The sequence below is a fragment of the Planococcus citri genome, chromosome 1 (assembly GCF_950023065.1).
Source record: "Planococcus citri chromosome 1, ihPlaCitr1.1, whole genome shotgun sequence".
Taxonomy (NCBI): domain Eukaryota; kingdom Metazoa; phylum Arthropoda; class Insecta; order Hemiptera; family Pseudococcidae; genus Planococcus; species Planococcus citri.
Window position 1 is genome coordinate 59,124,095 of NC_088677.1, and position 16,094 is coordinate 59,140,188.

Consider the following 16,094-nt stretch of genomic DNA (forward strand, 5'->3'; position numbering starts at 1 on the left):
GCAGGTAAAAATTTGGGGTGTAGGTAAGAAAAATTTATTAGTTTGGGTGACTTGGTCTGCGAAACGCAAGTACAAAATTTGTTTGGGCCACTTGGTAGATGGCGAGCAAATGAAAAAGTATGGGAAATGTAGGTAGAAAAAAATAAATCATTTTGGGTTAATTGGTATTGGTAGGTTGAAAGCAAGTAAAAATTTGGGGGAATGTGAGTAGAAGAGATTACTTGGGTCATTTGGTCATGAAAAATTGAAAAATGTATATGACTTCATTTCCTATAGCGTGCGGGGGGGGGGGGGGGTTATTAATTCTAACTACAATGAGTTACATTTACCTATATTTCCTACATTTAGTCAAGTTAGATTGGACAAAAAACTGAAAAAAAGCTCTTGGAGGAGAGGGTGGTGGAGGAACGGGTGTCATATCGTGATGGAGGGGAGGGGGTCCTGCATTGAGTTGCCTTCAGTAAGGTTAGGTTACAGCAGCATCTTTCTTGTGGGGTTAGGTTGGATAATGATGAGTTTCAAAATGGGATGAGGGATGACAAGCAGATTCTAGTGTTGGGCAGGTGGGGGGAGGGGGTAATATGTTGGGTAAGTGTGCCCTTGGTCATGTTAGGTTGGAATTACAACGCCTCGTTAGGTTAAATTCAAGTGGCAGAGTTCTAAGCAAGTTGCTCCTGATGCTCCTGGCTCAGAATCCGTGATAAATACCTACTCTTAATAATGAGCGAATTAATTAAAATGCGACGTGATAAGCTGATAAGCTGTCTAATTGGGTTTAAATTACGGTACCCTTCACACACAACCTCCCCTACTAACAATATTTAGTTATGCGATTTTGACCTGGAACCTGGAGGTTCATGTGGCTGACCTCGTGGTTTGCCAATGACCTTGTGAGTAATTATTTGATGGAGAGTTATTCGTCTGATCTATGAGAAATGTTACACTTACCACTCATACATATACCTACACCGATTCTCGAGTTTAGAAACCATTTGCGATTCGAATCGTACCTACCTTTGAACAAATCGTTCGTGAACGATCCATATCTAATGGAATCGTGAACGAATCGCTCTTCAGGTATTTCATTCGCTCGTATAGTTGTATCTGATTGAAACGTTATTGTGAATGATTCACTCATTTTTGATCAAATCGTTCGCAAACAACTCACTCATCAAATAAGATGACGTGATAAGTTCCAAATTCAAAATTCTTCGAGATGCATCGCGGATTTTCACCTCAGACTCAAGAATTGCAACAAATTATCGTAAGTAATAGAAATAATGAATCTGAAATACGTGAAATTTAGTTTTCAATACTTCCCACAATCATTTTTCTAATTTATTATTTCAGAAAAAGTTCCGCTGGAATCTCTTCTCACAATATTCACCGCATTTGTGGGCAGACCTTCGTTGAAAAACATCGGTAACCTGAATCGCGAACATCAGTATTCAAAATCTGATGGAAAGAAGAGAGCTCCCCATAGTATTTCCACTCGGGTAGAGAATTATTACCTTATTATTGATTTTTTTTTTCAATATTTCATAGACTCGTTATTTCTACTTACTATGTACTTTGTAGTGATTATATTTACATTTTTTTTTGTTTACCATAATGGCTTATTTGAGATTAAGTACCTACTTACATAATGACGTTCCTATGTGAATGACATTCCTCTTATTGAATTATTGACGATCTATTACCTATTGATTTGATGGTAGGTATTCATTTTCCTAGTTAAGTAAAAGGAGCCAAACTTATGGTTATTGAGACTTCGCTTTTTTTTTTGTTGTTGTTGTTTTATATTTTTTTTAAAAATGGTGTCAAACTTATTATCAACTCTAGAATTTGATTTTGTAATACCTAATTGTTTCTTTTTTTGTTGCATTTTTTTAAAATAAAAAGAATGTATGTAATTCGGTGAATTTTCGAAACCATTTGAAAATTAATAACGAGGTAATTTTCGATCAAATCAAACCGTTCGCGAATGATTCGTTCATATCTGATCAAATCATTCGCGAACGAATCAACATTGACGAAACATTAGCGAAGGGCTCACTCATCTCTGATTGAATTTTCGTTAACAATCACAATCCACGACATCGTTCACGAATGATTCGCTCATATCCGATCAAATCATTCGCGAATGAATCAAAATTGATGAAACATTAACAAAGGGCTCACTCTCTTCTGAGTTCTGATTGAATTTTTGGAAACAACTCACAATTCACGACATCGTTCGCGAATGATTTGATCGGTTATGAACAAATCATTCGCGAACGAATCAAAATTTATGAAATCTCAACGAAGGGCTCACTCACTTTTGAGTCCTGATTGAATTTTCGGAAACAACTCACAATCGACGACATCGTTCGCGAATGATTTGATCGGTTACGAACGAATCATTCGCGAACGAATCAAAATTTATGAAATCTTAACGAAGGACTCACTCACTTTTGAGTTCTGATTGAATTTTCGGAAACAACTCACAATCCACGACATCGTTCGCAAATGATTTGATCGGTTATGAACGAATCATTCGCGAACGAATCAAAATTTATGAAATCTCAACAAAGGGCTCACTCACTTTTGAGTCCTGATTGAATTTTCGGAAACAACTCACAATCGACGACATCGTTCGCGAATGATTTGATCGGTTACGAACGAATCATTCGCGAACGAATCAAAATTTATGAAATCTTAACGAAGGACTCACTCACTTTTGAGTTCTGATTGAATTTTCGGAAACAACTCACAATCCACGACATCGTTCGCGAATGATTTGATCGGTTATGAACGAATCATTCGTGAACGAATCAAAATTTATGAAATCTTAACAAAGGGCTCACTCACTTTTGAGTCCTGATTGAATTTTCGGAAACAACTCACAATCGACGACATCGTTCGCGAATGATTCGTTCATAACCGTTCAAATCATTCGCGAACGAATCAACACTGATGAAACATTGGTGAAGAGCTCTTTACTTTCTGATTTAATTTTCAGAAACGACTCACATTGTTCGCGAACGATTCATCCATGTTGATAAAATCGTTCGTGAATGAATCGTGCAACATTTTTGAAACCACGAGCAAACGATTCCCAAATTTTGGATCAATCATTCGGTAATGATCCGTTCACATCTGATCAAATTGTTCGCGAACGAACGAATCAACATCATTGATGAAACATCATAAACAACTCACATTTGACGAAACCGTTCGTGAATGATTCAACCATGTTGAATGTTGATGAAGTCGTTCGTGAACGAATCATCCAGCATTATCAAAATTGTTTGCAAATGATTTATCGATGATTCCGATTTCCTATCAAATCATTCGCAAAATGACTCGATCACACCTTGTCGAATCGTTCGCGAACAGAAACAATTTACACATCTTTGATTCTGGTCACATCTTTTGTGAGTCGTGAATAAAGCAACGTGTTGATTGACCTTCAAACTTCAAAAAACAAATGATCAGTTGATGAACAACTCGCACATATCTCATCAAATCGCTGAGAACAGGAAATCAAATCGTTATTGAAGGAATCGTTTCTGATGTAATAGTTTTCGAATCATCCTATAGTTTGAAAATTGGAAAAACGTTGATAACGATGATCCATGTCTAATGAAGTCGTTCGTGAACGATATACGTTTCTTTATTTTATCGAATACTTTCGTGAAAGTCAAAAGTGCATGATTTAGTCATCGAAGATGAAACCGTTCGCGATTGATTTGTTCTGCGATCAACTCAAATTCAAATCAGTCATAAACCACAAAGTCTTTTGAGAGTTGAGAAATATCCTGAGGGAAAATTTCGTTCAAACTTCTTCCAGGATTCCGAAGTTGGATATTATCGTTCATTATCGAGATCTATTTTTACTAAACATCTTCCTTCAATCTTTTCTCACCATTTTCACGTACATCTTCGAGGTTAAGATGATATTTTGCCCAACTGGACCTATCTGAATTCCATTTTTGATCTAAAATCCTTTCATTTAAATTAAAATACATCTGTTTCCCCAAATCTCCAATATAGCAATTTTAGAGCCTAAAAACAACCTAGCTAGCAGCACATTTTAAAGCTGACCCAACAATAAATACAGAATATTCACACAGTATCGATAATTCGATAACCAAGCACGAGTTTCCGTTATTCGACGACGTACATACATATGTGCTTCACCCCCTTCACTCTTCTACAGAGTACACATTTGATAAGATATACGTGTCACACACGGTGTCTCGTCGCCTCAAGCCCTGCTCTTACCCCTTGGTCTTATTCAACGCTCGATTATTTTTTCTCGTAAAAATAGCCAACGTGCAAATTTATTTACCGGTATAAAACGATTATTCATATTTCTTGGGCATGGCGCAATTCGCATCATCCTCGTGTGCGTACTGCGTACATAAGTTTTAATTAACTGATGTATGCAAATCGTCATGATATACTTGTAATTTCGCAAAACAAGCTCAAATTCCAAACCTACACTTGTACTCAGAATACACACATGCAGCAGACAAACGTCAGTCGCGACAATCCAGACATACGAAAGGTGATAGGGACTGTATGTAAAATGAATCATAGCGAACGAACGAATGAACGAATACACCCCCTGTCCCTTATATAAGTCGAGACTCGAGACAGATACTAATAAAACGTATGGTATACACGTCTTAAGAAGCAAAAAAAAATAAAATAAAAAGTCTACGAAAAACCTTATCCTTTCACACATATTTTTCTCCTTGATTCGTCCAAAACATATTTATACCTATTTCTAAACGACTTTTCTTATTTTCCAGACCGAGTTAAAAAGCTTGCCAGAAGTGAATTTAGAACGATCGCATTACCCATTCATCGTCATCCCGGCTGGGATTTTTTTTTCGCCCTTAGAAAGGTGCAGAAATCGCGTACGAGCGAAACGTTTTTTGAAATTTGCATATTTAATATTTCACGCGAGCGAAAGATTCATCTCTTTCTACGTAATTTACGAGCCATACCCGTCGCTTGACTTGTGACTCGTGTAGCTCGAGCGACGACGACGCGACGACGTTGCAAACCATGCTCTCCATACAGAGACAGACTCCCAAATCATGGCTGAGACCACGTTGCTCTACATTAATTGCTTCGTATATGTATAGGAATATGCGAGATTGCGAGAATACACACTACACGTATGTCTGTTTACGTATCTCTCTAGTCTCTACCTACATGTATGTACCTCTGTAGACCTACAATATCTACCACGATGATAACGTATGTAATATTTTTGCAACAGAAAAATGTCTCTTGTTGAAAGTTTCCACGTATGATTTATTTTGTATGTTTAGGCAGGGGTTTACTTTTCTATATATACGAGTATACGTGCAGCGTACTATTGCCATTGTCGACTCGACGTTTGTCTAGTCCTCATTTATTTTTTTTCAAACCTCCCCCTCCCCTTTTTTTAATTTTCGCGATGGATTTTCCGCACAAGATGGCGGATTTTTTTACCTTACATATACACGTGCGGTTTACGAACACCGTGTTATTCGATATACAGAATGATACCTATACGACAACGATAGCTAGGATATCTACCTATCTATTCAAAAGTCGTCGTCGTGTGGGCGACTGTGACTGCAAATTGGAAGTCAGAAGTGTATTAAGTAAGTATGAGACAATAATTCCAGGTGTAAATGACGTTTTTCAGCGGAATTACGTGGGTAGGCAACGTTTTTACACCGCAGTCTAAGTAGGTATTTCCTGTCTTCGTAGTTTCGCTTCTTCTCGAAACAATTTCCAACGTGAGAGAAAATTGCTGACAATTGTCTCATTTTCACACCTTCAGTTCTTCGTATATACTTACTTATGTAGGTATTTTAAACGAATTGTTATACGTGTCTTCGTATACCAATGAAATAATATTATGATAACGACGCCGGTAACGATCATTTTTTTAAAGCGGTAGTATTCAAATTTTTTTTATTAGGTGCGAAAATTTTACATTCTGATCCGAAGACGCTTGCAGGTTGAAATTTTTCATATAAATACTTTCAAGCATAATAATGCTGGATTTTAATCCGGGAATTAGCTGAACGTGAGGCATTACCACTTATTGAAGGAGCAAAAACTGAATTTCTTAATTTTTGAAGAGGGTCAAAATCCATTTGACTCATATTTTTACGTATCCGTTGAAAAAGTTGAAAAAACCCCTTTCACTCGATAAAATGAACTCATCACAAAAAAAATCAAAATTCGAAAAAATTGAATTTTTAATTCCAAACATCAAAAAAAGTTTAAATTCATTCAGTTGTCTTATTTAAACTGTTTCTGAAAATTATTGAATTGTGAAGGGAATTTTTCTCATCAGATAAATACGACCAATCAATTCCAGTAGGTATAGATTCAACATAAAATTTGATTTGCATCAGATTTTCCATTTTGAATATATGTACCCTACTGATAGTTCATTTTTAAAAAGAGCATTGTCTGAAATCTGCACAACCAAAAAATTTCATCGGTTCAAATTAATTTCTCGATTTTTGGGAAATATTTTTTAAAATCCAAAATTCACCACTCTCGGTGATTTTATAATCTTCGAACAAAAAAATAACCCAATAAAAATGATGAAAATTAAGTCCTGAAGCTAAATTTCCTCATTTCCAGCCATCCTGGATTAGGGTGTCTTAACAAATTTTCAAAACCCAAATACATGACTTTTTCTTCTGAAAAAACATCAAGATGAAACATATTTGATGACCGCCCCCTCCACCAATTTGAATGGAAATTTACCATTATTTGCAGAGGACTTTCTACAGAATAGAACTTTCAAAGTCAGGTTGAATGGTTATCTGTCTACCAGCCATGTTCAAGAAATAGGTACTCCACAAGGTGCTGTCATAAGCCCTCCTCTGTTCCTGGCAACATTATTTGATATACAAGCTCAAATCAAAAAACCAGTATGCTACTCCCTCTTTGCTGATGACCTAGCCATGTATATTCGGAGCTCATCTCTAGCCTACATCGAAAAAATTCTTCAAAAAACCATAAATGAGCTTGAAAAGTGGGCCAGTAGTAAAGGTTTGCAATTTTCTCCAGATAAAACAAAGCTGATAAATTTCCATCGGAAGCAGAATTCTCCTCCTCCCATCAACATCACGGTATATGGTCAACAAATTCAAAATGTAACTACTCACAAGTTTCTTGGGCTGCACTTCGATCAACAGTTGACCTGGAAAATCCACCTTCAGCATACAAAGAAAAAAAGCACAATCTCATTGAATTTACTTAAAAAAATCAGTGGCACAAAGTGGGGAGCTGATCGAAAATCCATGCTACGTATTTATTCAAGTCATGTGCAATCTATCTTCGATTATGGAGCAATAATATACAGCACTGCTTCAAAGACTGATCTGAATAAACTGAACTCAGTGCAAAATCAAGCACTTCGACTCTGCTCTGGAGCTTTTTGTACCAGTCCAATAACTAAACTTTTTGAGGAGACTGGAATACTTCCATTATCACAAAGGAGAGATCAGCTTATGTTAAAGTGGTACCTGAAAGTGAAAAATTCTCCTAAACACCCAAATTTTTACAAAATGTTTCACTCTCCACTGGAAGAAAAGTACACTACTTATCGCCCCATTGGCTGTCGTTGCAGAGATCTTCTTGCTAGTTTATCCATAGATCATGATGACACAAATGCCATAAAATATCAAGTGCAGAAAATGAAGCTATGTTCTAACGTAAAAACTACAACATACAGAAAAAGTAGGAGAGAAGAAGTAGTACTAACTAGATTACGAATTGGACATTCTGCCTACACCCACTCTCCACTTTTCAAAGATAAGAAACTAGAACAATGTGACCCTTGTGGAGTGCCAATCACCATCATGCACTTGATAAATTGCTGTTCCAAATATGAGGAAGATAGAGAGCAGATTTTAAGGGGGCTTACTTATGAAGACATTCATACAGATGATGAAGATATTTGTCAAAAATTTTTCACCTTCTTAAGACATATTGAAATTTATGACCTTATTTAATGAAACTTTATTTATTCATTTATTTATTTATCTATTTATTATTTTCAATGTTATTGGTTTGTGAATTGTTCTTCTTTTTACTTTTGTTATCTTTTTCATTTATTATTTGTTTATTCGCCTACTTATTTAATTGGTATCTGATTGTCTATTGGTGGTTTATACATTTTGCTCTTTTGAGCCACTATATTATTATTATATGTAAAAAAATTTTGTGAACAAACTGTGGACGCTAAAAGGCCTAGATTCTAAGGCGTCCTTAAATAAAGATTTATTCAATTCAATAAAACCTGTAATTTTCACGTTTTTCAATAATTTCAAAAAAAATTGTGTACCTAAGTACAGATTTTCAACAAAATATCATCCGTTGCCTTATTAGGAAAAGATCGAAACTACAATTTTTATAAAAAATGAGATAGTGATATCGTTGGAAAGGGAATTTTGTCCTCTACATGATGCAACACTTGAAATTGAATTTCGATGTTTTTTGTTCTCATAATAGCCGAAAACAAATGGTTCTAAATACACGTTTTCAAAAACCGTACAGTGAAAAGGTTCTAAATGATATTGTTTCTCAGATTGAACCTATTTCTTTTGATTTTTGTAATTTGTAGGTAAGAAAGGTCATTATAAACACATAATGTCACTGATAAATTGCAGAAAATCAACCTCATCACCTTAAGGACATTTTTTGTATGTAATCTTATGGACTTTTAATGAAAAAAGCTTGACTTAAGGTGAAAGTTGCTTGGTTAAATTTTACTTTTTTCAGTTCGGAGTTCCTCAAATAAAAAAAATGAAAAATCAGTGCTACCAGGATGTTTATTTCGAAAATTAGCAGGAAAATGATTGCAATGACCAAACGTTCTCTTTTACCTCATCTAAAACTATCAAGTGTACTTGACAGAATGCTCTTTAAAAATTGAAATGCGTTTGCTGACAAATCAACTTCCTTGTAATTATGAACTTTTCCTAATAAGCCAATAAAAGAAGATGGAGGAAGTTCAAAATAAAAAATGTGATTAATCTGAACTTTCATTAAAAATTCAAGAAGTAAAAATAATTTCTATTCAAGTTGAAAAACTGCCGAGACTTTGCTAAATTGATAGGTAAATTTTATTCATCATTTTCTAGGTTTTTTTGATTTTTTTTTTTTTTTTTGAAAATGTGTGACTTATGACTTGCATCACTTGCTTAACACCCTGCAGGAACTTCCAGCATGATTTTCGATCTAGTTGGAGCTTATTCTCGCCCAGTTCAACAAGTTTATCCTCATCTGGATCGATTTCGAGGCAAGCTCCTCAAGTGTATTTTTTTCACCAACACTTTCCAATGATCTGTATTTTTCAGATTGTAATAACAATATGGTTTAAAAAACATACTCGAGATGAACTCATCAACAAATTTGAGAATAAGTCCCACTCGATTTTCAGCAGTTTAAAATAATTTTTATGCCTTATGAAGAAATTTAAAAATTCTGGAGAAATCCAAGATCGCGCTGGAGGCTCCAGAATGGCTGGAAATTGGCGAAATTCGGATCCAGTGGATTGATATTGTTGATATAAGTTTTCAAGACTAATTTTAATAATTTTTACAGCATAAATGGTTTTTTTTTCAAATTAACATTTGTCAAAAATCAAAAAATCAATTTGGGCAGCTGAAATGTTGGTTTTGTATGGTTCAGATCACACTTTTTAGGTCCTGTTTAAATTGGAGAGAGAGGAGGACACCTCAAAAGTTCCCATGTTAGATGTGCACTAATTTTTAAAATCTTACTTTACTAACAATTTTTTTCATCAGATGACGAAACTCTTACCCACCACTCTTTCTAATAATAAATGCATAAAAAAATTACTCACCTTCTTCATCCGATCCAATCATCGCGTATCTGCCATATTCGGATAGATTTCGATGACTTCCCAGAGCAAAGTCATCCTTGGTCCATTGCAGAAATCCAGATTTATTGATTACTCTGCATGGTAACGTGACCGTTGATCCGACGACGGCAGTTTGATCTTGCGGCTCTATAGCAAATTTTTGTTCTCTGGCGCTGCAAATTCCAATGTATATGCCCAGCCACAAATACCAACGAATTATTTCCATCTTGATTTTCTGCAAAAATTAACAAAAAAAACACACAACCATGTAAATACGTAGAATATAAAAAAATACAATTTACAAAACACATCATTTTCCTCTTTTTTTTTTTAAAGAGAATTATTAGACCCTTGCTTAATCATCTATGTATTTAGGTTTAGAATTTCCAAAAATAACTTCGAATGAATATCTAGATAATTCGATCAAGCTGTTCGGTTTCGTATTTAAATGAGAGCAGGGTATTACGTCGAATATTAGAATTGTGGGTTTTCATGATATTTTTTTCATCTCGGTTGTCGCGATAAAAATAAATTTGGAAAAAATAGGCACATCTTATACCTACAGAACGATAAAAAGTCCGAGAAAGAAAAAAATAATAATCATAAAGGTAAACTGTGTATTACGAGTTCGTACAGCAACGAAGTGGATAGCGCGTGTTATACCTTCGTAATAAAGGCATGCAAAAGAATAAATTTATTTATACTTTAAATGAAAAGAAAAGATGTTAACCGTTAACGTATACGAATTAAATTCCTTTTCCGGACTGTAAGTTTCGTAGTTGGGCGAGATGGACTAAAAAAAAAAATGACTACCAGAGAGATAGTGTATGTGAGGCGCAAAAACACAGAAAAATATAAAATTACCACGGTTAATTCGCTCTGAATGGAGTTTTTACTGCTTCAGTGTCATTTTTAGCCAAGACGGGCGGAGGCGGAGCGGGGCAAAATGGGGTGTTTTTTTTTGCGTATACGCAGCGTATTTTCAGGTTGGTTTTTACAAGCCATTTGTATAGGAGCTTTGTATTTTAACTGGCACTGGCGATGGCGTCGGCAACGTCGAGTTAGCCTTCGTTTCTAATGATAAAGTTTTATTTGGAAAAATGCGTGTCGTATTAAAAATTACAACTCGGGTAAGCTTTTTCTGTCTTTTTTTTCATTTTATTTTACCCCATTTGACGAGCTGTATATCGTAGTAAGGCGGACTTTAGTAAATTAACATCCGGATTAAATGGCATACTAACGTATAACCAGAGTAAGGGAGTAACAAGGTGTTGCGGATACGAAAGGGCATCGTACTCGAGACCGGAGCAGGGTGGATAAAAAGACACCAACCGCATACGATGTAGTACTACTTCGTACAACAATGGTATAAATTGTCGAAATTTATGTAAACTTATTCGACTGCTGCGGTGGTTTTTCAACTAATGCCGGTTCCAGACTATGCGCGAATCACTACGAAAAAAACATGATTCGCGAATATATCGCGAACTGCGAATAGTGTGTAGATCACATTTCGCACCTGTTCGTGGTGATTCGCAATCATCACGAATCAGTTTTTTCACGTTTCGCGTTTCGCGACCGATCTCTCGACCGGGCGGTTTTTAGACGAATCGTCAAAGGGATTCGCGATTCGTTGACGAATTTTCAAGTTCGTTCTTGTCAAATGTACATATATTGACGAAATACGAATAGTGTGTAGAGTGCAAATTCGAGGTGTTTCGTATTTCATCATTTTTATCGCGAATCCTTCACGAATCTCAAAATGCGAACCACGAAACGCGAACCGCGCATAGTCTGGAACCGGCATACAACGTAAGTACGGCGAAACAAGAAACCAAAAGAGATGATCGAAGTTGGGTGGAAATTTCGAAACTCGCACAGTTACCAAGGCGCCCTCGAGAAGCCTGAAAACAAAACCTGCCGAATTATATTTAAAACGCGAAACATAACCGAATGGCCGAAGGCGTTGCAAGAGCTTCTTTGTATGTTGTTTACAGCCGTAACTAATTTTATTTCAAGGGGAAAGAAAGACTCATTTGCAGAATAGCATTACGTAGGTTACGTACCTCTATCTAGAGCTACGTAGTACGTACCTTACCTACTATACAATCTACGAACTTTACGAAGGGCACACGCCAGTTAAGAAGGGTCAAATTGATGATGATGATGTAGCCCCTTAATTTTTTTTTCTCTCCTTTAAACGACTTTAATGAAATCGTTGTTATAAAGTCTCTCAACGTACTACACGATTTCACTTTTTACATTTTAGACTACCGTGTTCCACTTCCCTCCATCTCCTTCTCAAGCCTGTTAGGCGTCCTTCGTTCGGGCATGTTTTTTTTTCTTTAATACTTAAGGTTTATATAAATCGTTCTTCTTCGAGTAATTTTTTTACTAGAGCGTCTGCATACAGCTTCTTTACCTACTTTTATATCCTAAAATATTCTCCATTACTGAAAATATTAAAAAAATTTAAATTGCTTTGTTTTTTTCCCCTCTAAACGATTGTTTACTCGGATTTTTATTTTTTATTCATTTTTTTAAACCCCCCTTCATTTCATCGAATGGAGCTGAAACGTTATACAGGATGTCCGAACAACAAGAGACCAAACTGAAAATTGGGGTAGGAACGAGTAAATTTGTTCAGAACATACATCTCCAAAAATTATCAGTGCTCAAAAATGATGAGAAAAATCACAAAACGTTTGCGTATTCACCAAGTTCAGACAATAAGTCTTGAAATTCCAGTCGTAGGAAAAGAGTCACAGAAACAAGATTTTTTTTGTTTTCGAAAAATTAGGTAAAAAGTTATACAGGAGGACTTTGATCGTTTTTAGATGCAATCCACTGTCGTGGTCAAAAATGAATTTTAACTTCGAATTTTCAAAAACTTAATTAGCCCCTCGCAATTTCAAACGTAGACACCTTCATTAACATTTTTTCCCTGGTGGATTTTTAGTGAATTATTACCGCAAGCAATTGGGTAAATTACTGACATGAAGTCATCATTAGCAAGTAAATTAGTGGTAATTTTCGGAATATGCTCAGTAATTCTGGTAAACTGCTGGTAATTTTTAGTAAATTACTGGATATAGCAATTTGAAGGAATTCTTGGCGAGTCTCAACTTCTCAAGTTTATTTCCTGTGAATTACTTAGAAAAATCAATAGTAACATTTTGGAAATTTACTGGTAGTTTTTGATAAATTACTAGTAATATTTGGTAAATTACTGGTAATTCTTGGTCAACTGCTGGTAATTTTAGGTAAATTACAGGATTTTTTTTAAACCGAAAATTTTCAAAAACTTCTCGAGTAGTTTACCTACGGTAAATTACTGGTAATTCTTGCTATTACCAGTAACTTTTGGTAAATAACCGGTAATTTACTGTACATTTCTGGTAATTATCGTTATTACCGGTTATTCTTGATGAATTACTGGAAATTTTCAAGGAATTAACATCAAGTAATTTTTTGTAAATTACTCTCGTAAATTACTGGTTATTTTATGGCAATCTATATACTTAGGTACCTACTCTTTATTAAATTGCTGAATATAATAAATCACTGGTAATTCTTGGTAAATTACCGGCGATTTTTTAAAATGTAAATTACCAGAAATTCTTCAAGTAATAGGTAATCTTTGGTAAATTTCTTCGACAAATCACAACTGATTCCCGCTAAACTTGGTACTGGTGATTTTGCTGAGTTACGGGTAATTTTTGGTAAATTACCTGTATTTTATGATAAATTACTCTTATTTTCTGGTAAATTACTGTTGATTTTTGGTAAGCTACTGGTAATTTCTGATAATTATTGGTAACTTACAGGTAATTTTTGATAAGTACTGGTAAATTACAAGTAATTTCTGGTAATTACTGGTAAATTACAGGTAATGTTTGGTAATTATTGGTAAATTACAGGTAATTTTTGGTAATTACTGGTAAATTACAGATAATTTTTGGTAATTACTGGTAAATACCAGGTAATGTTTGGTAATTTTTGGTAAATTACAGGTAACTTCAAGTAATTACTGGTAAATACTGGTAAATTACAGGTAATTTTTGGTAAATACTGGTAAATTACAGGTAATTTTTGGTAAATACTGGTAAATTACAGATAATTTTTGGTAAATTTTTGGTTAATTACTGGTAATTCTTGATTTTAAAAAGGATGGGGAAGGAATTTTGACTGAAGTTCAACATAACAAAACGATGTCATGTGACACATCGTATGTTAGGTTTCTGTGGGTACTGAGTTCGAATATCTACTCAGTTTTTCAATCCAACCCTTCCAACACTTACCACAAGTACCCCAGTTTGGTTCAACGATGGATAAAATTTATAATTTTGAGTGACATATTGTTTGTTAGGTTTTAGGGCGAGCTGAGCTTGAATATCAAGCTAGTTTTTCGATCTGACCCTCCCAATTTTATCACAGACCCCCTATCTTTGATTAAAAAAATTGTGAATAAAATAATTATAACGATATTATAACATGTAGTGTAACCAGAAAACCCCTTCCCCTTCGTAGAAACGCTCAAATTAAACCTAATATCGTAAAGGATGTCGCTCGTCGTGATGCTTTATAGAAAGACCAACGTTACTGGCACAGTCATCCACCATGATTCGTCGACACGTGAAAAAAAATGCATATAAATTTTTCTCGGCCCCATTTAAACGGAAAATTTACGCAATGCCGAACTTTCATCTTGCAGGTTGTTAAGAAATACAACTACGAGGAGCAAAAGTTTGCAGAAAGTTTTCTTTCATTTGCGTGGCGCGGTGTGGCATGGCATGGCATAGCACCCGTTTATGAAATGTTCCTGGAGTCCTTTTCCTTATACTTATTCCAACTCACTTCGCCTTAGATATACTCGTATAAGAAAGAATAAGCGAGAAGAAACGCAGTCAGCCAGCCTTCCAGTAAAAGAAGAAGAAGAAAAGACGAAAACGAGGAGTTAGTAGGCAAGTAGGCATGAATAGAAAGGTGAAAAACGTGCAACTTCTTTTAATAATATTTTCGCGAGTGAAAAATGTACCTACTCGTAATGTTACCAAAAAAGGTAAGTATAAAAAATAATAAGACTGGAGTCAGATTAACTCTGTTGTGATAAAATGATTACACAAAAGAGAAAAATTCTCAAATGTTTCTTAATTTTTCTGAGAGAGAATGTGTGTGTGTTTTTTTCTCGAGATGAACTCGACCATCGCATTGATGTTTTAATAGGAAAAAAATAATAATTAGGTATCAACTTAGAACACGACGGGCGTTCCCATATGATAATCAATGCTAATTAGAATTTTCGATTCGATTTAAAATTATTTGCATATCATCAATTGGCAGAACATTTTGCATTCATTTAAATTGGAATGTATTTCGGCATCGTTTGCCATTTGCCATTTTCAACGAGTCAGACAGGTATATTCGTTTTACAATGTACAATACGTAAAATATTAGTCTTCCTGATTACTCCGGTACTTAATAAAATAGGTAATTTAAAACCTAATTAGAAATTACGCTGACGTTCTAATCCGAGGAAATTTTCCCCTCAGGCCAACCTGTTGCTCGGCGAAAATACGTTCGACTGATTAATACAGGTAGGTAAAAAGAAGGAAGGAAGAAAAAAAAACCAATACGCGTACAGCAACGAAGACGACGCGACGCAGCGAAGGGAAGAATTACGAGCTTTATACCAGGCTCGCAGAGGGGTAAAGATGGGATTGTATTTATAGAACGTGGCGGTTTTCAAACAAATATTGAAACGATTCGCTCTCGAATTTCAAATTAAATTCGGTTTCACGTAATAATGCAGTAGCCTGAAGAAATTCACAAGCTTGTGTATTTGGCGATGAGTAATCGAACGGAAACTTAAGCTTGGAATTATGATTGGGCCCGAGGAGACATAGACGCAGCGCCAACTGCGTATATTATATACCGAGCCAGGCAAACAAAACACGTCGAATTTTTTTCTCCCCTGAATCGAATTCGAAACACGATTTCATCAGCGGCGGCGAGAAAACGAGAATGAAATTCGAAACACAACAGGTGTGCCAAGGTGACGAGAAAAATACATATTTGTTTTACGAAGCCGGAGTGTACTAATTAAATTGACTTTAGGATTATTCGTGACGTTTTCGTAATATTTTATAGGGTTCGAGAACTGGTTACTAGGGACCTTCACTCATACGTCGAATTT

General features: G+C 35.3%; 1 protein-coding gene across 2 annotated transcripts in view; it reads right to left on the reverse strand.

Moving 5' to 3' along the window:
- Positions 1 to 10,133, reverse strand: part of LOC135833129 (irregular chiasm C-roughest protein-like) — a 54,401-nt gene extending 44,268 nt beyond the window's left edge. For both annotated transcript variants that reach the window (XM_065346776.1, XM_065346775.1), the window contains exon 1: positions 9,881 to 10,133. In XM_065346776.1, the coding sequence (XP_065202848.1) occupies positions 9,881 to 10,124 (244 nt within the window). In that variant the 5' untranslated portion in view covers positions 10,125 to 10,133. The remainder of the gene's footprint in view (positions 1 to 9,880) is intronic.
- Between the last annotated feature and the right edge of the window lie 5,961 nt (positions 10,134 to 16,094).